General features: G+C 47.5%; 1 protein-coding gene across 1 annotated transcript; it reads left to right on the top strand.

The window, feature by feature from the left end:
• Positions 1-4646: 4646 nt before the first annotated feature.
• On the top strand, positions 4647-5689 carry LOC109734217 (ethylene-responsive transcription factor 1B-like). Its single transcript, XM_020293430.3, has one exon. It carries the CDS (start codon positions 4728-4730, stop codon positions 5517-5519), a length of 792 nt encoding a protein of 263 aa, XP_020149019.1. The 5' UTR covers positions 4647-4727; the 3' UTR covers positions 5520-5689.
• Positions 5690-25033: the final 19344 nt, after the last annotated feature.

The following is a 25033-nucleotide window of genomic DNA, read 5'->3' as shown; positions in this document are numbered from 1 at the left end:
TGCAACAGGCGTCGTCTGGCGTTCAGTTCTCAGGAGACGCCTCCAGCTGCCGCCTTCACCGAGCCTCAGATAGCTGAGGTGCCAAATATTATCAGCCCCAACACGCTCAAGAAGGTGGTCTGTGAGCAGAACTCGATCCCATTACAGCAGATCAGGAAGAAGGGACGGAAACGAAAGACTAACAAGGGCGCCAGTGCGAGCCAGCCGGCACCGAGTACGATCCGTGCTCAGGACGGGCCACCTTCACCTAAGGATATCTCGAGGAGGGTGCATGTGGCGGGTAGGCCGATGCTACCGACAAATATGCTCAATGCTGCAACCGGTGCTATGCGGAGTCTGCATGACAATGTTCTTTCTTTGGAGAAGCGGCGTCTCAGAGAGAATGATGTGGCATACCCGGTTTTCGTGGCCAAGGTGCCAGAGGGCAAGGGCTTTTTGGATAGCGTCGTCGGGGGTACGATCGTCCTGCGGTTTGATGACATCTTTGCTATGCTTAACCTTCATCCGCTGCACTACACCTTCGTTCGGCTGTTTTCGCTGAGTATGGAGATGCGGATCATTAGAGACAAGACCCCGGACATTGTGATAGTCGACTCCTTCTACATGCGTGCCAAGATCTTGGGCAGCGCTGGGGACCGGCAAGTCGCGAGTTCACACCTCGAAGGCGTCATTCTGGCAAAACCAGATAAGGATAACTTCCTCGTGCCTTACTTTCCCGAGTAAGTCATCTCCTAACCGCCCCGTAACATATGATTTCTTAGATTTCGATCGTTCTTTTTTTTTCTAACATTCCGTGTTCTGTGCAGTGACACACATTGCACACTCATCCTCTTAAGCCCGAAATATTCCATGGCCACGTATTTCGACCCGGACCGTGACTCCAAGATAGACTACACAAATATCAAGAAAGTTCTTGATGATGCTCTCCCCGGCTACGCCGCATCTGGAGGCACCTTTAAGAGGCCAGTTCGTAGGTACGGCAGGCACGTGTTCACCCACAATACGACGTTCCCCTGCGTCAAGCAGCCGACTGGCGGTCAGAAGGATGCCTACTACGCCCTCCATCACATGCGGGCGATCGTGCGGGACCATAATCACCTTCTGCTACCAAATAATCTCAAAGATTGGGCCGCAAGCTTGGCGGCAATCCAGGACGCGGACATCCGACAAGAATTCTTTCGCATCCAGTCGGAGTTTGCAGAAATCATCCATCAAGATGTCCTTCGTACCTCGGGGCAGTTCTACCTCAAATTTCAACCGTCCAACAGCGAGATAGACACAACGCTACAAATGCAGGCTGACAACGCCCGCGACTTCATGACCATCACGACAGACGGCGGCTTCATCCATGCTCCGGTCCCATGAGCCGAGTCGAAAGTAGTGATGCTATGTGTAGTTCTGAAACATTGATTAGCTCATGTTGTAATTAAACTTTAATGAACTTGTATGTCTCTTTGGTTTGGACAGTCGTTCAACTTAGATGTAATCGATGCTATTTGTTAGTAGGACCATGAATCGTGCTATTAATGTCTTGCTTTTCTCTTCCGATCCTTTTGTTGCATACTTATATATTGCTTATGTATTGTCTGTTGTTTGGCTAGTGCATAGAGATGCCGTCGTATGTCGTGTACAAGGGTAAGGTTCCTGGAGTCTACGACGACTGGGAGGAGTGTCGGAGACAGGTTCACCGTTTCAGCGGTAACAATTACAAAGGGTACACCACTAGGGCGGAGGCGGAATCTAGATAGACGCGCTATCTAGCGGGAGAGAGGAGGGAGCGTTGGAGGAACCGGATGAAGACCAGTTTCATCGCGATGATGCTCATCGTGATGACCGCAGCTCTCTTCTATGTGATGGTAGTTTAGATGATCGATATCGACTTGTAATGTGAAGACAAACTCGCTACTCGCGGTCTCGAGACTTGTAATGTTCTATCTTTGTTCGGTCTTTTGAATTCGGAGACTAATATGATGAATTGTATTCGGAGACTAATCTTCTATTGTATTCGATGAATCTGCTGTTGCTGTGTGGTGCTGCTTATATTCTGTCCAATAATATATTTTGTAATCTGTGCAAAAATCAGAAAAAATAATAATCCCTAATATACATACTAATGGCGCATCACGCCAACGTGCGCCATTAGTATGCCAAAGGATACTAATGGCGCATCACACCGCAGTGCGCCATTAGTATGCCAGAGGGTACTAATGGCGCATCACCCAGCAGTGCGCCATTAGTATGCCGAAGGATACTAATGTCGCATCACACCACAGTGCGCCATTAGTATGGCAAAGCACATGGGTATATATGGCCCCCTGGGAGGCATACTAATGGCGCACCGTGGCCTATACTAATGGCGCACTGCCTGGTGTGCCATTAGAATACCAGATACTAATGGCGCACCAGCGGTGCGCCATTAGTAAAAAATACTAGTGGCGTGGTGCTAGTGGCGCACCAGTAGTGCGCCATTAGTAGACAAAACTGGTGCGCCACTAGTAAGCCTTTTTCTAGTAGTGCTTCTACGACCTTAGGGCCGGAGGCATGGTGGATCCCAGCCCTTGTCGCTCGGAGAGCTTCTGCTTCGGTTTTTGGGTATTTGTTTTAGTATGTTTAGGGTTTGTGTCATGTTCAAGAAGGCAAGGTGACAACGACACCCTGAAGATGGAATAAAGTTCTTTCCGCCTAGGCCCCGTCCCGCTGGTGCGTCTCGTGTTATTGGAGGGTGTGTGGAGGTGTGTCTCCGATGGATCTCGCGCGATTCGGTCGGTGTTTGTCTTCGGTGGATCTGGTCTTCGTTCGTCTGTGTTCGTGTATCTACGGATTCGATCCTTTCGATCTACACTTCTCTTCATCGGCGATGGTTGATGTTCTGGTGTGCTGGTCTTTTTGGGTCTCAGCACAATGACTTACCAACTATGTACTACAATGAGGTTTGCCAGGCTTCTATAAGGGACGGACGATGATGGTTGCGGGCCTTCGGCTCTCTCTGGTGCTTGTAATTGTCGGTAGTGGTCTATGAACATGGATGTAATTTTTGTTACTTCCGATTTTCTTTGTACTGCCATAATATTCGATGAATAGATCGGAAGTTTTTCCCGCGAAAAAGACAACCTCTTGAAGTTGAAGAATCTACCCAACCAAGGTCATAGGGACATGCTTGAGCAGGAAGGAGTATGAAACATGAATATGAAGAAAGAGAAAAGGTGGGCGAGGAGGGCTGATAGCACTTATCGGCCTACATAGGGAAACGACAACGAGTGATGTTGTCACTGAAAGTTGGGGATGATGATGAGGTGGTGACACACCAATAGCCAGAAAGATAGTATGCTCCCTTGGGGATTAAATGTCGGATTGACCGGAAGCAGCGGCATCCCTACTTGGCACTGTCAAAGGAGGTTGTGGTGGAAGACGGCGTCCGATGGAGGTGGATTTGTGGAGTAGCAAGGCGATCGTGTAGTAAGGAGGAATGGGGGCAATCGAGTTGTCGATGGAAAGAAAGGAGAAGTTGGGTAATGAGGGGTGCAGTGGAGAAGGTCGGCAAAGGTGCTGGCGAGGGGTGGGTGAAAAAGCATTGGAGAGAACAGGAGGGAGCGCGTCATCACACTGTAGTTGAAACCTAAAAAGCCAAAGTGACAGGAGCTACATCTTTTTATACAAAAACACTCGCTTTGTGATATAAATTATATATGAGTACAATTTGAGGTGTATGAGCTTTTAAATGCATGCTACTCAAAAGACCAACATGCTCGTGCCCTCTTGTGTGAAAACGGTGCCCAGACCTATACATTCACCAAGCCACACATGGGTCCACGCCTCTATGGCCAGGTCACCAGCGACGACCCCCTCTTCTGTAAGGGAGGGGTGATGATGTGACGGCGCGTCGTCGGCTCACTCCAGTCAGTGGCAGACCCAGAAATGAAATAAAGGTTGTGCACATTGTCAAAAACTAAGGTCTATTTCAACTGGCTTGGATGGGCCTTGAAAATCAACTAATTATTATACATGATAAAATATATTTCTCAAAATTCTAGGTGTGCCATGGCAACCCCGCTAGGTATGCCACTGACTGCAGTGCTTATAGTCGTCAGTATTTTTTAATTATTTTTGATGTTCTTTGACTGTCATGATTGATGATGAATAGATCAAAAAATTTCTCATAAATAAAAACAAATATTGTATGTCACGAAAAATTATGCCGTTCAATTCGTGTTAAAACGTACTATAGTTTTCAGTGATATAATTTTTGTGTCCTATACTTGAAATTTACCGTTATAAAGTTAAAATGACGCAAAACGAAGAAGAACCCCATCGGAGGGAGGAGGAATCAGGAATCCCACCCTGGAACTTCACACCATAGCGGAAGGGCATGATCAGGCTCCTCCGAACACCCTGAAGCGCGATGCTGACGCCCTGGTGTTTCGTCGTATCCCGGCGCCCTACGTAAGCCCGAAGGGGCGTTCTGCCGCTTCCTGTGTCCGGCGAGTCTCTCTCAGTTGCACCGCACCGGCTGGTTGCCTCGTACCCGCTGGTTGGCACGCTTTGATGTCATGGTTAGATCATCGCTGAGCTCTGTAGTCTGTTTCCTTTTAAATTAGTCCGATCAAATCAGGAGCTGTATAAAACCCCCGCGCGTTTCCTGTTGCTTGTCAAGCCCCGCAAAACCCCGAACCAAGCAGGAAGCAGCAGCCACTGTCTCTCCCCATCGATCAGCCTCGGCCGGTCAACCGATGGAGCAGCATTTCGCCGTCACCTTCCCGCCGGGATCCTACTACCAGCACCACCGCTACTCCGCCGCCGCCGCCGCACCGTCTTCCTACTACGACATGAGCGACATGGACGGCATGGCCTTCCTCGGCACCCTCTTGGAGTCCACGGATCATGCCTCCTGCTCTGACCCCTCTCTCTCTTCAAGCTCGTCCTCCTCCGACATGACGGCCGTGGGGGCTGCCGCACCACATGTGCCCGTGGGCAGCAGCTCGCCGAAGGGCCGCGGTCACCAAGCCCCGGCAGCCATGCCCATTATGGCCAAGGACTTCATTGGGGTGCGCACGCGCCCGTGGGGCAAGTTCGCGGCCGAGATCCGGGACTCGACGCGGAACGGCGCCCGCGTGTGGCTCGGCACCTTCGGCAGCCCGGAGGCGGCCGCCATGGCCTACGACCAGGCTGCCTTCTCCGCGCGCGGTGAGGCCGCCGTGCTCAACTTCCCCGTCGAGCGCGTCCGGGAGTCGCTCCGCGCGCTTGCGCTCGGCGCCGTCGTGGGCTCGCCCGTGCTCGCGCTCAAGCGCCGCCACCGCATACGCAGGCGGTCGCCCAACAAGAGGCCCGTGAAGCAGCAGCGCCGGGTTGCCGCCGTGCAGGAGGCATCGCGGTCTGCCACGACCGGCGCGGTGGTGCTGGAGGACCTCGGCGCCGAGTATCTGGAGGAGCTCCTCCGGGTGTCCGAGCCGCCCATGGATCATTTCATCCACTCAACGGCGACGGCGTCGTCCTCACACTGCAAGCTTGTATGCTTGGATTAGCATACCTCCCGTGGGTTCGTGCCAAATTAATCGCATGCTACTTCTTAGTTCTTACTGTCTGAAGAAAATGCATGTGTATACAGCCCATGAGTAAACTCGTTTACGCCAGGAAACAGCTTCCCTTCTCTTCTCAAACTTTAAAAACTAGACAATACCCCGCGCGTTGCCGCGGGAATTTGTAGCGCTTATCGTAGTATCTCAAAAATAGAAATTTAATGTGGGTGTGAAATTTAGCACCAATGAGCTACTATCACGTAATGAATTAAAGGAATATCCAACAAAATTATACAAAAAGAACAGAGAGAGAGAGAGAGGGGGGGGTCCAGAACTCCTCGTTTTCATCATGCTCCTGCTTACCATGTTGTGGCGGCTACTGAGTGCTAACATACCCTTTTGTTTTTCTTGCTTCTGTAATTTTTTTCCGATAAAGTCTTGCTTCTGTAATAAAGCATTGTTTGCTTGCATCCATTACAAATGCAACTTCCCTTCCACACATGGGCTTTCTCCTCTACGCCAACTCAACCGAATGGATGTTGTACATATGTACCTTGATGCAGACCTCTCTATGACTGACCTCTAGCATCTCTGGCGCAAGAGAACAAAAGAGAGGACAGAGTGTTGATGAGTCTTTTCATATATCCTTCAAATGTATAAAATTACATAGCCAGCTATGTTAGCTATTACAATGGCACTGGAACATAACTAATGTCATAGATTAGCAGCTGGCAGTTGGATCGATTAAGAACTCATGAACTGCATCATTATCTGAGCTCGTTGAATTGCATAGAGCATCATCTAATCTAAGGATGGTGAATTCGGCGGATAGCATACTTGGATTGGTAAAACTATATATATTTAATATTATATGCTACTTTGCTGAAGATGCTCCCTGTCATTAGGTATTGTATGAAATAATTTGTATAGAACATATACATACCTATAAAATAAAAATTGTTGCTAGGGAATTGAGTCTCCTCATCATGATCTGTTGCAACGCAGACGCGCCTGGAGGAACAGAACCGGAGGCTGAAACGAAGGCACTGGCATCTGTAGAATTTGTTAATGTCGACCAATCTGCAGAGCCTGGCTAGGTTGAGAGCGTAGATGATGGGTGATTACCTTGACCAGGACCGCATGTACCAAACGTGGTTGGAGGAGGCATCGTCCATTGTGGACTCACAGGCCTAAGGGAGACGATCGGCCGCACGGGACCGGCTGGAGCAGCAGATGAGGGAGATTTGTTGTGTGAGAGGGTAAATTTTGCTATGAAACGAACTTATAGACGATGCCGGCATGATTTTGTCACTCTGGATGGTGTGTTCGTCGTCCTTTGACCTGGAGATGGCCACAACATGCTCCCCTCTCTCTCCCGTTGACACAGCCGCCGCCGCTCTCCCCTGCCTTCTCTCTCCATTACAGCCGCCACATCCCTATCCTTCTCGTGTCTCCCTCTCGACAGCCCCGCGGCAACATGGAAGGAGCCGAGCAGCGGCCGATTTGGCATTGACTGGAGCACATGACGGGGGGTCTCTTTCCAGTGGAGGATTTATATTAGGAGGGTGGGAGTTATAGAAGGAGTGGAAGGGGAACGGGAAGGTGCTGCATGATCTAGCGGCTATGTTGGTGCTAGCGTTTTTTGGAGCCGAGGAGTCAAGGAAGGTGGAGCCAACGAACGGGACGGAGTGCGGGAGGTTGAACGCAAATCTGGCCACCGAGCCGCCCCATTGGAATATCGAGAGGTGGATGGACAGAGAACCAACGCATGCAAGTTTTGATTACCGTTTATTATGCATGGCAAGCAAGGGACGCATGGACGCTTGCGTTCAGTTTTTTGCTAACTATTTGTTGCACTTATGCTCGCGATAGTTAAGGTGAAATAGGCGAGGAAAATCAAGAGAATTGCTGACATGGCTAGATGATGATGTGGACGGGCTGCATGTTGAGAGAATAGGGAGAAGTGGGGAGCAACTTCTTAAGAATGGTAGATGTCTACTAATTTAAAAGGTTTGTGAATTTAAGAAATGTTTGCAACTTTTCAAGAAGTGAAAAAGAGGAAAGGAAAAAAGGAGAAAAAATGGAGGAAAACCACGGAAAACTGGCGGCAAATCTACATATAGAAAATTAGACAAAAACCATAAGAATAACATAAGTGCATCTTCAGCCGCATATGACAAATTTCACCCCTCATACGTCTGCTGATGCAGCCCGGTCACCCATCATTTTGGGTCTGGTGCAATCGCATACTTCAGATTTTATACCTCAAATTCATACTACACCATGCAACTCAAAGGCAACGTACTACTACACTATAGCCTAAACGGTCGGCGGAAATGTAGACATCCTTCGTGTCGGCAATGCCGGATAGACCGGCCTCCTGATCATTGGCCGCCGCACGCAGCTCCGGCTCCTTGCTGGCTCCATGTTGGCAAAGAGTTCGTCGCGCTTCGCCTTCGCCTCGTGGAGGAATCGACAGTTGACCTCCACCTCCGCCTCCGAGCGCATGAGTCGAGGATGGCTTGCTGCTCCGCCGCCTCCTCCACTTGCGCCATCTCAAACTCCGTGAGGGCATCGCCCATGCCGAATTCGGCAGCCAGATCAGCCTCACCTTGCCCCTGGCTCCGCAGCTGTCATGTCCGTGTTCGACGCTTGCTCATGCTTTTTCTCTTCTGGAGAGTCCTGAGGTAGGCCGGCTGCAATTCGAGTGGCGCGCCTGACCCGAATCTCCTCTAGGAGTTCCAACCGCCGCTCCGGAGCGAGCATGACGTACGTGGTGATCCGCTGTCGGGCCATGACTACTAGCGGACGGTGAGCTCGAGCGAATTGGACGGTGGCAACACGCGGGGGGGGGGGGGGGGGGGGTGGAAATGGGACTGACTAGGGTTGGGGTTACATCATACGGCTTAAATAGCCAGATTGAAAGTCTCGGGTGGCACGTCGAAGAGACAACACTCACTGGACCGCTGTGTTTAGATGCATGTCCGTGTGGCTCCCCATATCAGCCCCAAATACGGGCCGGGTATGGGGAGTGTCGATCAGTCCAGGCGTTTGGACCGGATTTGCGAGGGCTGGTTGGGTGGCAATTTTGCATCCCGACAGTGACCGGATAGCCCGCCCGACCGTTTTGGGGTGGATTTGAGGGCTCAGGAGCTTGTAGATGCTCTTACCTCTCCTGGCGCTCTAAGCAAACTGTAGGAGCCCGACCCAGCAAAACGCGAAGCAGGGCTCACTTTGCCTCTCGCTCGGTCCCCGCACACACGCATTTGGATGAGTAGGCATGTCTCAAAAAAATCTAACTGAGTTGGTTGGTTGACCAGTTGACCATCTGACAGTTGACCGTTGACTTTAAAAAAAGTCGATAGATTTACAATTCATGACTTTTCTTCACTGATTTGAAAAATTTCACAAATTTGACAAAAAAGTTCATGAATTTGAAAAAAAAATCACGAAATTGAAAATTATTCGTCAATGCAATTTTGTTTCTTGAATTTGGAAAATTATCATTGGATTTTGTTCATAAATAAGTTTGTTAATTTTGATAAAATCAACAAAATAAAAGTAAAAGTAAATAAAAAGTAAAAAATAAAAGTAGGAAAGTAAAAAAGAGTAAAAAAGAAAATAAACAGAAAAGAAGGTAAAAACGAAACAAAACAGGTTCTAGAGAAAAATGAAATAAAAAAGTGACAATAATACCAGCTGGGAAGCTTCCCAAAACAGGAGAGGGAAAATTCCTCTGGTGCGTTAAGATGGGCGGGCTCATTTAGATCGACAGAAGAGAGGGGGGTGTTTGCTGCGCACTAAATAGCCTATAATGGGTGCGGAACGCGCCGAATAGGATTTGGCCGGTTCGGGATAGTGTAGCGACCGATTCTTAAAGATGCATATATTTGGAAAATTCGAGAACATTTTTAAAGAATGCAATCAAAATTTGAAAGCACACATGTTTTTTAAATCTTTTTTCCAAAAATGTGAATATTTTTTAAAACGTGAATATTATTCGAAATTTTTGGACATTAATTAGAAACATGAATATTTTTGATATGGTGATCAATTTTAAAAACATTTTTTTCAGATTTTCAGAATATTTTTCTAAAAGAAACTCGAAACCTCGAAAAAACCCATAGAGAGAATCAGAAAACCCAGAATCTATAGCAGCTAGCATGGGCCAGCCCAAAACGCATTACTCTCCATTTGGCTGGCAATCTACCGGAAAGAACGACGAATAGGGATTTTCTATAAGGATAGCCTGCCTCTCAGTGCGTTATGAAAAAGGGTGCTACACTTTATAGAGTTGTTGTGCTTCCTTGAAGAGGAGGAGAAGTAGTATAGTAGCAGATAGTATTTTCCTCGGTTAAGAACCAAGATCTATCGAACCAGAAGGAGACGGCACACAAACAGTATAATCAATACCCGCACATATGCAAAGCAAATGTTTGCACCCAACTAAGGCAAGGGGTTGTCAATCCTCATGTTCTTTCCAGTTGCAAGGATTAAATCTAATAGTGATAGGTAAACAAATAAAATAAAATAAGGTAAAGGAAAAACGAGCAATTGTAGAATTCTTAGTAATAATTGAAAAGGGACCCCGGGGCCATAGTTTCACTAGAAGAATATCTCTCATAAACATAGCATTGGTGGGTAAACAAATTAATGTTGGGCAATTGAAAGAATTGCACATGGTTATGATTGGGATTCTTCATGTCATAATTCATATATAGGCATTACGTCCGTGACAAGTAGATCGTTAAACTTACTGACGTCTAGTGTTATTACTCTACCCAAAGACCGCTATCCAACATGCGTCTCGAAGTATTAAGTTTATAATAAACAGAGTAACACATTAAGCAAGATGGCAGAATGTCGACAAAGTAAGACCAAACAATATGTTCAAACTCCGTCGTTTTATCGTTAGTAGCAACAATATAATACGTGTCTTGCAACTCCTCCTATCATAGAGTAAGGTGACCGCAAGATTGAACCCACTACTATGCACCACTCACTGTGAAGATCTACTCATCCAATTGGCCAAAGAAGACTTACAGATTGGAATGTATAAATAGAAATAAAATTATACATCGAATAAATCTCAAGTGACTCAAATAATTTCAATGAATAATCTAATCATAAACCCACAATTCACGGATCCCAACAAACACACTGTGAGAATTACGTCGAATAGATCTCAGAGGAGATCATTGTATTGAACATCAAAAGAGAAAGAATTCCATCTAGTTACTACTATGGACATATATGTCTTGAATGAACTACTCACATGTTATCATGGAGGCAGCAAGGCGAATGAAGATTGCCTCCCCTCCGGTAGAGTACCGAAAAAGGCCTCCAGACGCAATCGTGGAAGAGCAGAGTCTTGCGGCGGCGGAAGAATTGTTTCGGGTCTCGCTTCGGAGTTTTTGGAATATTAAAGAATTTATAGGCTGAAAATTAGGTAAAATAGAGCCACATGGCCCCACAAGTGCTGATGGCGCCCCCCTACAGGGCATGCCAGGTGAGCTTGTGGTTCCCTCATGCATCTTCTGGCCCGAAGCTTCTAGGGTCTTTTGTAGTCCATAAAAAATCACCGTACATCGCGTTTGGACTTTGTTTGGTATGTTTTTTTTGCGAAACAAAAAAAAAATAAAACTGACAGTGGACACTAAGTTAAAATTTTAGTCCATAAAAATAATATAAAATTACATATAAAGCATACAAGAATGATAATATAATAACGCGAAACAGTCAAAAAGAATGAAAGAAAGCGATAGCGCAGTGTCCACAACTCTGCGTGTCGTGTGACCAAGCGATCACTAGCCGGTTGCCCATCACTGACCATTTACCTAAGAAAAAAGAATGGAACCATGGTACAGTGACATTGAAGTGTTGGTACTAACAGAACACAACGTAACACCAATGAGTTCTGTATGACCGTGTATGTCATCGTGATGTTATGAGAGAGCAAGTGTTCTACTCCCGCTGATTCTTAATTGACGATGCCTCTATACAGTATCAAAGGGGAAACGTTTACACCCGACGCACCGGCCAAGTTCCGTGGCACGCGGGCCACGCGATCCAGCTGGATCAGACGACCAGGGAAACCACACACTCGTACGTTTCTCTGGCCCACACACTGTACGATGATTTTTCTCTCTCTTATCTTTCCTATGCAGCTCTCTCCTCCACTCGTTCTTCCTTCTTTCCTTTCCCATCGAGAGCATAGCTCCATGGCTACCCCAAGTGCTCCTATGAGGGGCGTTCTCCAGCTTGGCCCTCCCTCTCTGAAACTGCTAAAACCATCATTGCGATTTGCTACAACCTCCCCTGAGGTGTTGCTGTGTGGGTGTCCTCCAACTTTACCCTCCCTCTCCTCTCCCTATACCTCTGAAACTGCTACAACCATCATTGCGATTTGCTACAACTTGAAGCAAGGCGAATTGCAACCTGTAGCACGCGAATTAGCTGCGTTGGTTCTACGACGAGACGGTTTTTGCTGCAACTATAGTAAATTTTTGCTACTACCATCGTCGCCATTTGCTACATCATTGATGCTGATGCTGGACATGCGACGGCGGCGACCACATTTTCTGTTGCAACCGCAGTCATTTTTTGCTACTACCGGTGACATAATTTGTTACCAGTATTCTTTTTGGTGGTGACCGGCGACGGAAATCAGAGAAAAGCTGCAACCGACGATGAGAAAGCTTCAACCCGCTTTTGAAAAAGCAGCAAGGAAAGAAAAGTGAGCTGACAATGGTGAGCACAATGATAGGACACACAAATGACGGTGGCTCGTAGCACTGTTGAAACCCCATCTGGTGCTAGTGGACCACGACGAGCTGCAAGGCCATCCGATGATTGTAGCGAGCGGCGGCCTCTGCGACGAGCGGCAAGCAGGCCGACAACAGGGACGGTGACGACGTGCGCGCAGGAGCCCACGGAGCTACTAGCAGATGGCGTCGTGTGCGAGATGCAGGGATGGGTGGGGGGGGGATGGGGTGCTGGGTGAGCTGCGCGAGGAAGAAGAAGGAGCGGGGGAGATCCAATGATGTGGGGGCCTCCAATCGCATGGCTGCACGTTGACCGGCGCCTAGTGCTCGCCATAAAAAGGACTAGTAAAACCTTTTGGAGGCGAACGTTCGCTGGGGAAAAACTGTCAGGGAACACCTGACTGCCGCACGATCTTGATCCTACAGTGCAGTTTGGATGACTTTTCTACACCCGAAATTAAAGAAATGATATGGCAGTTTTAGAAAAGCCACCCAGGTTCTTCAAATACACTTGTCGTCACATGACCACCCATGACCACCAGCTCCTCACACCGAATTATTTATACCCCTTTTTTCTTCACCCATTCGGTCCTGTACCCATGTGAAGCAGAAAGAGGGTGGAGAGAGAATTTCTTTTTCTAATCTCATGTGAGAGAATGGACAAATGGCAGCATAAGAGAGAAAATGGATTCTTCTCGTTGTAAGAGACGGGCTGGGAGAGAGAGCAGAGAGAAAACAGCAAGTTACGACACGTAAAAGATTTGAGCTTTGACTTTTACTCACCACATCTTTTAGTGAGAGAGTGATTTCAGTGATCTTTTAGTGATTGAGAGCTTGTGCCGTTGCGCATGCATGTGAGACTCTTTGGAGGGAGAGCATGGAGAGAGAGAGAGAGCGTCGGAGACTGTGTTGTGCAGTCTTGTCAAAGAACTGTGATGTGCATGCATGTAGAGAGAGCGTGAGAGTGTGTTATGCGGTCTTGTCAAAGAACTGTGTGAGGAGAGAGCGCGTGCTCTGTTCCTGACTTACACTGCAAATGGTATCATTTTCTACTGCCATAGTCTGCAAATTGTTTAGTCTATGCACATATCCCTAAATGGTTGGACGGCAGTGATAGGAGGTACCCTGGAGCTCGGCCTTTAGAAAACCACACTCCCTCGTGAGTCTCCACGGACGATGCGTAGTCCTTGGTGCCGATGCTGACGCCCACTGAGGGAGTCCTGGATTAGGGGGTCCCCTGGTGTCCAGACTGTTTATATAGGCCGGACTGATGGGCCGTGAAGATACAAGTAGAAGACTTTCCTCCATGTCCGGGTAGGACTCCAGTATGCGTGGAAGGCAAGTTTGATGTCCGAATTTGTTATTTCCTTCCTCCACCAACCGACTCTGTACAACCCTTTATCCCTTCAGTGTGTATATAAACCGGAGGGTTTAGTCCGTAGAGGCTAAAATAATTCTCATATGCTAGACAGCTAGGGTTTAGCCATTACGATCTCGAGGTAGATCAACTCTTGTAACCCCTATACTCATCAAATACAATCAAGCAGGACGTAGGGTTTTACCTCCATTAAGAGGGCCTGAACCTGGGTAAACATTGTGTCCCACTGGTCCCTTGTTACCATCAATCCTCAGATGCACAGTTCGGGACCCCCTACCCGAGATCTGCCGGTTTTGACACCGACATTGGTGCTTTCATTGAGAGTTCCCCTTGTGTCGTCAACAGAAGGATCGATGGCGCAGCTTGTCGTCAGCGACGATGCTGTTTCCGGGGAAACTTTTCTCCCTGGTCAACTCTTTGTGTTTGGCAGCTTCGCTCTGCCTGCCAATTCAACTGGTCACCTTGAGCAGATCGACAGCTACACCCCTAGTCACCAGATCAGGTTTGGAAGCTTGAACTACATCGCTGATATTCGAGGAGACTTGATCTTCGAAGGGTTCTCAGCCCCGGCCGCCGCTCCTCATCTACATGAAGGAAGCCCGTCGGACCCATCATCACATTCCGCTCAGGGATCGACCCTCATACCCGCCCTGGCCTTAAATCGAGAGCGGGCCACTCTGTCCGAAGACGGGAGAATAAACCCCGTCGGACTATCCCCTATTACGGAGTTACCTGCCGGAGACCCAGAGGTGACCATGCTGTTAGCGGGCCCGGAGTCCAACAGGACCCTCCCTGTCATCGGGAAGCCGGACTCATCTCTAGATGTCAACTCCGAACTCTCGAGGTCTGCGTCTACCGAGCTCGGTCAAGAGGTGATTACCGGACCCAGCTCCGCAAATCCTCAGTCACCTGTCCAGCTTTCGCTCCTAAACGAGGCGCTGGACCAAATGCGATCTCTCGCCATTACGGAAGTGTCACTTCCGAACTACGCCCAGCCTGAACTGGGGGCTGAGAGCAGGGAATTTTACGTCCCACCCACCACTCACTTAATTGCCACTGTCGAGGACTTAACCGACATGCTAGACTATGCCTCCGAAGACATCGACGATATGGACGACGATGCCGGAGCTGAACCAGGCCAAAACCTGCCTATCACCAGGCGTTGGACGGCCACTTCTACTTACGACGTGTACATGGTGGATACGCCCGAGAAGAAGGACGACGATGGTACTCAAGATCCGATCGAGGACAAGCCCGTCGAGGCACCACCAAAGCGCCGACGCCAGCGGCGCCGCTCACGATCGCGTCGGGAAAAGGAAAGTATTACCGGCACCGGAGATAACAATACTCCGGACAACGCCGAAGACTCCGACCACCCCATCGAGCCTGCGTTCAAGCAGGATGAGTGGGAAGAAGGACAAGTCAACCTAGACGAACTTGCCGATCATGAGGATTCGGAAGATAGTAACTATCTACCGGCCTCCGAGGAGGATGTTAGCCTCGGTAATGAAGATTTTATCATACCAGAGGAACCCCTCAAACAAGAACGCTTCAAGCGACAGCTCATCGCCACTGCGAGGAGCCTGAAAAAGAAACAACAACATCTTCAAGCTGAATAGGATACGCTCAACGACAAATGGACCAAAGGTCCTGGCAGCCGAGGAATACGGCCTCAAGCACCCGACAAAGAGCTACCCAAAGCGCAGGCTACTGCCACAATTTGACAATGAGGCCCTTGAGCCAATACCGTCAAGATACAATCATGCTGATCAACCAGACGGACCACCACGAGGACGGGACAAAGCGGTCAATTATGCCGAACACCAGCCCGCGCCACCTCGCCGTAGAGGCACGGAGGCAGCGCCTCCGGGCTACACGTACGACTTACGTCAGGACCTGGATAATAGAGACGACCAGACCAGATCAATCTACGGATCAAGGGGACGTGCTCCCACACGAGACGACTGCCATCAAGCCTGGCGCGACAAGCATAACCAAGTTCGGGCCGAGAACCGAACACGGATGTCATCCCAACTCCGTCGTGATGTCGCCCGATATAGAGGCGCCGCACACCCCATGTGCTTTACTGATGAGGTAATGTAGCACCAGTTTCCGCAAGGGTTTAAACCCGTAAACATCGAGGCATACGATGGAACGACAGATCCCGCTGTATGGATTGAATATTTTCTTCTCCACATTCACATGGCTCGCGGTGATGATCTCCACGGCATTAAATACCTCCCCCTAAAGTTAAAAGGACCAGCACAGCACTGGTTGAATAGCCTCCCAGAGAACTCCATTGGCAGCTGGGAGGACTTGGAAGATGCTTTTCGAGACAACTTCCAAGGCACTTATGTCCGGCCACTGGACGCTGATGACCTTAGTCACATAGTCCAACAACTCGAAGAGTCAGCCCGAAAACTCTGGACTCGGTTCTTAATCAAAAAGAACCAAATCGTCGACTGTGCGGATGTTGAAGCCTTAGCAGCTTTCAAGCACAACGTCCATGACGAATGGCTCGTCCGTGACGAATGGCTCGCCCGACACCTCGGTCGTACGAAAGCCAAAAACTATGGCGGCTCTTACTGCACTTATGACCCGCTTCTGTGCGGCGAAGATAGCTGGTTGGCTCGTAGAAGCAACAACACCAGTGACCCCGGCACCTCTGAGGCCAGGGATGGCAACGGAAGGCCACGACGTAACAAAAATAAGCGTCGGAACAACAACGAAGAAACTGAGGATACGGCGGTAGACGTCGGATTCAGCGGCTCCAAACCCGGTGAGCGGAAGAAGCCATTCAAAGGAAATAGAGACGGTCCATCCCATTTGGACAAAATACTAGATAGGCCTTGTCGGATTCACGGCACCCCTGACAAGCCTGCCAACCACACCAATAGGAACTGCTGGGTTTTCAAACAGGCCGGTAAATTAAATACCGAACACAAGGTGAAAGGACCTCAAAGCGAGGACGATGATGAGCCCCGCCCTCCGAACACAGGAGGGCGGAAGAAGTTTCCCCCCGAGGTGAAAACAGTGAACAGGATATATGTTACACACATCCCAAAGGGGGAGCGTAAGCGTGCACTAAGGGACGTCTACGCCGTAGAGCGTGTCGCCCCAAAATTCAACACACGGTCGGCTTGTCCGGTCACCTTTGATCGCAGGGACCACCCAACGAGTATCCGTCATGGAGGTTCAGCAGCCCTGATACTCGATCCCATCATCGATGGATACCATCCATCCACTAGAGTCCTTATGGACGGCGGCAGCAGTCTCAACCTGATTTATCAAGACACTGTCCGTAAGATGGGCATTGACCCATCAAGAATCAAGCCCAGCAACACTACCTTTAAAGGAGTGATACCAGGCGTGGAGGCCTGCTATACGGGCTCCTTAATATTGGAAGTAGTCTTCGGTTCTCCGGATAACTTCCGAAGTGAAGACTTGATCTTCGATATCATCCCTTTCCGTAGTGGTTATCACGCACTACTCGGACGAACCGCTTTCGCCCGCTTCAATGCGGTCCCACATTATGCTTATTTAAAGCTCAAAATGCCCGGACCGTGCGGCGTCATCACAGTCAATGGAAACATGGAGCGCTTCCTCCGCACTGAGGAGCACACCGTGACCCTTGCAGCCGAGGTACTGACCGACCTCATCAAGCCGAACAATTCATCGATCGTTAAGACCCCAGACACTGCCAAGCGAATTCGATCTACATCACATCACGACAGCTCGGTGGATCCAGAGCTTGAATAGCAGTTCAGCCTCCGCCGATCGCCCCATAAGGTTGCGGCATACGTACCGCGCATGCATAAATAAGCACTTAAAATACCTTGGGCAGCACCGGAGGCATACTGCGAAAAAAGGTCTATAGTACGGCATGACCCTATTCGGACCTTAACCTTCTTTCTCATTTTCCTTTTTCTTTCACTATAGGTTCATTAAAACCTACTTCACGGTTGTACATGTGTTCCTTTCTAAACTCCCCTTTCTTACAGACGACCGTCACCTTCTCCTCTCAAGCGATTTCTAACTAAGGAGAAACTGCACAGACGTGCAACAGGGCAACATTAGGATCTTCAAGCCGCTACTTTTTCCAACAACCCTATGTAAAACTTTCCCTTGTGTAAACTCTTGGCATGTAAAATAGCCTCAATATTCATGGCATTATCTGTAATAGCATGTCTCGACGTATTATACAGGATATAAAGGAAACAGTTGATTACCACTTTTGTTTGGTACTGATTTTCTTTTGTCATCTGTATCCCTTCCTTACTTCAGATTGCCACACGTGCTTTAGTCCAGCCTTAAACACCGGGGGCTGTATTCGGCTCTGCACGTTCTCAAGTGCGAACACCTATAGGGTACTCTTTGGTGTCCCGAATATTGCACTATATGCATTGGCTCCGAATCATGTCTTTGGTCTATATTTGGGTTGCCCCGGCACCTGATACGTCCATTTTGCATCATGCTTTTATATCGATATTTATTGCATTATGGGTTGTTATTACACATTATGTCACAATACTTATGCCTATTTTCTCTTATTTTACAAGGTTTACATGAAGAGGGAGAATGCCGGCAACTGGAATTCTGGGCTGGAAAAGGAGCAAATATTAGAGACCTATTCTGCACAACTCCAAAAGTCCTGAAACTTCAAAAAAGTCGGTTTTGGAATATATTAAAAATATTGGGCGAAGAAAGCACCAGAGGGGGGCCACACCCTGTCCATGAGGGTGGGGGGCGCGCCCTACCCCCCTGGGCGCGCCCCCTGCCTCATGGGCCCCCTGGCAGGCCTCCGGTACCCATCTTTTGCTATATGAAGTCTTTTGCCCTGGAAAAAATCAGAAGGAAGCTTTCGGGACGAAGCGCCGCCTTCTCGAGGCGGAACCTGGCGAAACCAATCTAGGGCTCCAGCGGAGCTGTTCCGCCGAGGAAACATCCCTCCGGGAGGGGGAAATCGTCACCATCATCATCACCATCGATCCTCTCAACGGGAGGGGGTCAATCTCCATCAACATCTTCACCAGCACCATCTCCTCTCAAACCCTAGTTCATCTCTTGTATCCGATCTTTGTCTCAAAACCTCAGATTGGTACCTGTGGGTTGCTAGTAGTGTTGATTACTCCTTGTAGTTGATGCTAGTTGGTTTATTTGGTGGAAGATCATATGTTCAGATCCTTTATGCATATTAATACCCCTCTGATTATGAACATGAATATGATTTGTGAGTAGTTACGTTTGTTCCTGAGGACATGGGAGAAGTCTTGCTATAAGTAGTCATGTGAATTTGGTATTCGTTCGATATTTTGATGAGATGTATGTTGTCTTTCCTCTAGTGGTGTTATGTGAACGTCGACTACATGACACTTCACCATTGTTTGGGCCTAGGGGAAGGCATTGGGAAGTAATAAGTAGATGATGGGTTGCTAGAGTGAAAGAAGCTTAAACCCTAGTTTATGCGTTGCTTCGTAAGGGGCTAATTTGGATCCATATGTTTCATGCTATGGTTAGGTTTACCTTGATACTTCTTTTGTAGTTGCGGATGCTTGCAAGAGGGGTTAATCATAAGTGGGATGCTTGTCCAAGGAAGGGCAGTACCCAAGCACCGGTCCACCCACATATCAAATTATCAAAGTAACGAACGCGAATCATATGAGCGTGATGAAAACTAGCTTGACGATAATTCCCATGTGTCCTCGGGAGCTTTTTCCTTTATATAAGAGTTTGTCCAGGCTTGTCCTTTTGCTACAAAAAGGATTGGGCCACCTTGCTGCACCTCGTTTACTTTTGTTACTTGTTACCCGTTACAAATTAAGTTATCACAAAACTATCTGTTACCGATAATTTCAGTGCTTGCAGAGAATACCTTACTGAAAACCGCTTGTCATTTCCTTCTGCTCCTCGTTGGGTTCGACACGCTTACTTATCGTAAGGACTACGATAGAACCCCTGTACTTGTGGGTCATCAAGACTGTTTTCTGGCGCCATTGCCGAGAAGTGAAGCGCCTTTGGTAAGTGGAATTTGGTAAGGAAAATTTACTGTCACTTGTTACTATGGAAAGTAATCCTTTGAGGGGCTTGTTCAGGGTATCTTCACCCCAACCAGTAGAGCAAAGAGTTGCTCCTCAACCTACTGAACCTACTGAAAATGTTTACTTTGAAATTCCTTCGGGTATGATAGAGAAACTGCTAGCTAATCCTTTTACAGGAGATGGAACATTGCATCCCGATTTGCACCTAATCTATGTGGATGAAGTTTGTGGATTATTTAAGCTTGCAGGTGTAGGGTAACGCGACAGAAAACAAAAATTTTCCGACCTACGCACCAGCCCAGGACCACTATGGAGACTGCATACATGGTTTGATCTTTTTCGTTACCGACTCGTAGCGCAGCGGGAAGTAGAGTCGATGACGATCGGTGGTGCAGATCCCCGCAGCTAGGATTTACAACCTCCCAACCGCGAGGATGTATACCCTCATCTGCTCCTCAGACAGCCCTCCGGGAGGCGGTCGAACAGCCCCCCCGGACGGTGTCGCGGACAGCCCTTCGGGAGGACCTTCGAAACTCGAACGGTCACTCGGACAGCCCTTCGGGAGGACCTTCGAAACTCGGACGGTCACACGGACAGCCCTTCGGGAGGCACTCACGAACTAAGACCGAAACTACGATCTCTCTACAGAGTTGCACACATACGGTGTCATCTATCCGGCAGGGCTTCGCCGTCCAGAACTAGTTCCTGCCGGAACCCAGACAGCCTTACGGCTCTACGAAACTCTTTTCGTGGGAGGGAGAGAAGAAGCCAGATAATGCATGGCATGTGTATGAGAGCAAGGGATGAGTGTGGAGGGCTTCCCCTCCACCTCTATTTATAGGAAATCCCAAGGGGGTAGGGTAGTTTCACAAAAAACCCAAAATGCACATGAATGAAGTCCTTCCACAAGGACCTAGGAGTGAAACCAAGGAACAAGAGGGTCCCCAAGGGGGGATACCCCATGTGGCCGGCCACACCCCCATGAGGGGCCCAAAAAATGGCTCCTATCCATCCATGTCATCCCCAAGATCTTTTGGAGCAAAGCCCCAAAAGGTGGCTTTCCATAAAGTAACCATAAAGCTGATTTTCACTATTCACGACGACATTTTTCAGCGTCTGATCGAACTGAAAATATTTATGTGGGCTAAGAACATTTCCAGTACCCACTAAAATGATTTTCAACGCATTCCGAAACAATTCCGGTTTTAGTGATTTTCATCTGCGAAACGCATCTGAAGTGGCTCCGGCAGCTCCGGAACATTTCCGGTTTTTATCTCAGAAAATTCCAAAAAGCTTCCAGAATGATTCTGGCATCCTCCAAGAATTATCAGGCATGTGCCGAAACCAATTTGACTTAATGGTGTATCCCGAAACAACTTTTCGGTATCATCAAAACTTATCCGATGACCTCTCTCTGCGGTACGATTCCGCTGTCCGAAACTTTTCGGTGTCCGAAACTTTTTCGGTGATTTTCTCTCAGACTCCCTGTCTAGTATTCAGCAGATAGATGACCCTTAAGCGTGTGACCCTATAGGTTCGGTGAAGTATAGACATGACCCGGAACCCCTTCCGATCAATGATCAACATCGGAGCCGTGGACACCCATATTGACCCCTATACCCACACGAATAAATATTCGAGTGAACCTCCAGTTGCCGTGTGCTATTCCTGTTGCTTCGCGATATGTTACAAATACCCGAGGTGAGGCATGTTGGCATTCCCGTGGATCAACAACTTGTCCACTATGCTAGTTACCTCGTTACCGGTATTGTTCTCTTTTCTCGTTATCGTATTCCGGCATCCCCGTGATCAAATCACAAAGTGTCTGGCCAGACGATGATGGATACCGTAACACCGAGAGGGCCCAGAGATATCTCTCCATCGTCGGAGGAGCAAATCCCAATCTTGAGCTATCAAGTTACTTGACACACTTTTCCATGAACCCGTAAGCCGCCGTAATAGCCACCCATTTACGGATGACATTTAACAAACCCCAAAGTTCACGAAGCAAGCATGAAGAAACTCGATACTCTCATGGTCTAAGGAATCATGCAAACGTTAACCATCTCTATGTTATGTACCAATAAACTTGTGACGAATGAATCTCATAGCATAACATCAATTCGGGTCGATTCAACACAAATGTCCTTCCTGACATTGTGCCCTCAAAGTTGCTTGGCATAGACATGCCCATGATTGGGAAAACATAATCATCATGCAACACTTGAGCTAGTCTTAGAGGCACGACTAGGAATACATTTTACCGTTTATTATTCCACACGTGCATATGGGTTCTCCCCAGAGCCTTTATGGATATACGGGCTCGGGAACCACAGCAGTTATAGCATGGAACATAAACATAATTATGAACAAGGAGATAATCAATAACATTTATTATTGCCTCTAGGGCATATCTCCTACAGACTCCCACTTGCACTAGAGACAATAATCTAGCTTATGCTAATGCACTTCACACATGTGGCACACCGGTGTAAATATGCTTCGCTTGTGGTATAGCCTGATGTCCAACGGATCTGACGACTTCAGTTCCGTGTGTATCTTTGCATGTCCTCGCGTTTTCACGTTTTCACAAAATTCATATTTCGTGTGGACTTGGCTTTGTATGTATGTGAATCACAGGTCGAACCTGGATTCCTCAGACTGAGTTATGGAGCAACTACCTGCAGTAGTGTCCCATTGTCAAAAGCCATCTTGGAACTATACTAAGTTCATGAATGAACTATATGATTCAACATCTTCTTTGTCGCTTCTAAAGCGTCAACATACTTAGCCCTTGTTATAGAATTCGCCACAGTAACTAGTTTGAACAAATTCCAACTAACTGTGCCACCACATTGTGTGTTACACAAAACCCTTAATTTAAATCGAAAATCGCATGGAGAAAAGATGAAGACTCTATCGATGTAACATTTTACAACGAACTCTTCATGATCTCTGCTTGCGAGAGAACCATGTCATCAGTACTTACTCTAGTACTCTGTGACATCTTTCACTGTTGTCCCATGATCAGTAATTTGATCACTTTGGTATCCATACTCGCAACACCTTGGGAGTATCGGACATACCATGGAATACATGATTAATCCAAACACAAAAGTGTGTGGAATCTGCATCATGTATTTTACTCATCAGTGTTTTGGGACACCGAGTCTTGCAAAAACTCTTTCCATGTGACTTTGGCAAGAATCACTCCTTGGCGTTTTAAATGCTAAAAGGTTTTAGCATCTTGTCAATATGTATTCATTGCTTAGCCCCATTAGGTAAATCTATCTCCATAGATCATCATGCCTAATATTGAGGCTATTTAGCCTAAGCACTTCATCGAAAAACTATTTTCAAATGAAGTCCTAATTTGTGTCAAGAAATTTATTTCCAATTACCAATGTGCCAAGCACATAAGGTTTTTAGAAATATTATTACGCTCCCACTTACTTTCTTGAATTACAAGCATCTTCGTTACCCATTGATGAAGTCAAAACCCCTTTGACCATTTCATCAAAACACGAAGATTCCAACTCCATTTTGCTCTCTTCTGTCCATTGCTGGAACTCTGAAGTTTGCATACCTACTAGCATCCTCTGGATCGACAAATTACTTTGGACTGTATCATATACAAGTCCTAGCTTTCATTTCCATCAGATGGAAATCCTTTTATCATCCATGTTTCATATCTCATGATTGAAATATGTATTAATTGCTAGTTCAACCCGAACCGACTTTAAGCATCGCTACGATGAAAACAACCTCATCGTAGTCAACTCTTGAACTTGTTATTTCAACAAGTCGAGCTTTATGGATAAAACATTTTTATCCGTATCAGTTTTAAGTTCCATAAATATTCGTTAGACTCTAAGTCTTCTGAAAGGTGTATCAAGGTTTTAATCTTGAATCACTTATGTTGAAACTAACTCGGATTGTATTGGCATTTAGCCAATTCTGGAGTCAGGGCCCGTCAACGCTTCCTTGTGTATCGTAGGTATAATGTTGTCTAACAACAATATCTCGTGTGCGCACCTGAGAGGTTTGCACGAGCCTTGCCTACGTGGTTCAGCTGCAAGTTCGACCGAATAATGGCGCACCACTGGTGCGCCATTAGTATAGGCCACGGTGCGCCATTAGTATAGGTCACTGGTGCGCCATTAGTATAGGCCACGGTGCGCCATTAGTATTTTTGAATTTTGAAGGCGGGAAAATAGTAGTGGCGGACCATCTAACCCCCACCGTGCGCCATTGCTATTTTTGAATTTTGAATTTGGATCTGGATCGCGATTTTTTTGCCCATTTTTTGCTCTTTTTTTGCATGATATTATTTCAAATTTTGTTCCTGTTTTTGGATCTTGTACGTTCTTTTGACGTGTTCTTTTGCCGGAGAGGAGGAGGAGGAGGTCACCGGAGAGGCGCTCGCCTACATCGCCGGAGAGGAGGAGGAGGTCGCCGGAGAGGAGTTCACCGGAGCATCGGAGAGGAGGAAGGAGAAACCATGAGGGGATGGGAGGAGAGGAGGGAGGAGGAGCTCACCGGAGAGGAGGGAGGAGAAACCGTGAGGGGAGGGGAGGGGAGGAGAGGAGGGAGGAGGAGGTCGCCGGAGAGGAGGAGGAGGAGGTCGCCGGAGAGGAGGAGGGTAGTATGGTGGAGGAGAGAAGGGAAGATGGAGTGGAGGAGAGGAGGAGATGGAGTGGAGGAGAGGTGGAGTGGAGGAGAAGAATGAAGAGGTAAGGAGGAGAGGACCACGCCCAGCCATATATATGGCATAGTAATGGCGCACCGTGGGCAGGTGCGCCATTACTAACTTTTTTTTTATTTTATTTTTGATTTATTTTGAATTTTGAAGGCGGGAAGATACTAATGGCGCACCATGGGCAGGTGCGCCATTAGTAACTTTTATTTTTTATTTTTTTGACTTATTTTGAATTTTGAAGGCGGGAAGATAGTAATGGCGCACCATGGGCAGGTGCGCAATTAGTAAGTTTGAATTTTTTTGAATTTTTTTGCCTCTCTAGATCTTAAAAGCCCCGTATCTTTTTTTCTGTTAGGTTTTTGAGGATTTTGAAAATGTTTAACGGGGTTCCCATTACTAGTTGAACTAGTAATGGCGCACCATCCCACGGTGCGCCATTAGTAGTTTTGAAAAAATAAAAAAAATATTTTACTAATGGCGCACCGTGGATGTGGTGCGCCATTAGTATTTGCACACTAATGGCGCACCAACACATGGTGCACCATTAATATTTAGTAATAGCGCACCACATGTACAGTGCGCCATTAGTGTCCATATTGGCTATAGCTGTTTTTGTAGTAGTGTTCCCTGCTAGAATAAAG

The sequence above is a fragment of the Aegilops tauschii genome, chromosome 2, assembly GCF_002575655.3.
Source record: "Aegilops tauschii subsp. strangulata cultivar AL8/78 chromosome 2, Aet v6.0, whole genome shotgun sequence".
Lineage (NCBI taxonomy): Eukaryota > Viridiplantae > Streptophyta > Magnoliopsida > Poales > Poaceae > Aegilops > Aegilops tauschii.
This window is presented reverse-complemented; position numbering and strand designations above follow the sequence as displayed.

Excerpts from the sequence above, each read along its gene's own strand:
- LOC109734217 (XM_020293430.3), top strand. The coding sequence starts at position 4,728 with ATGGAGCAGCATTTCGCCGTCACCTTCCCGCCGGGATCCTACTACCAG.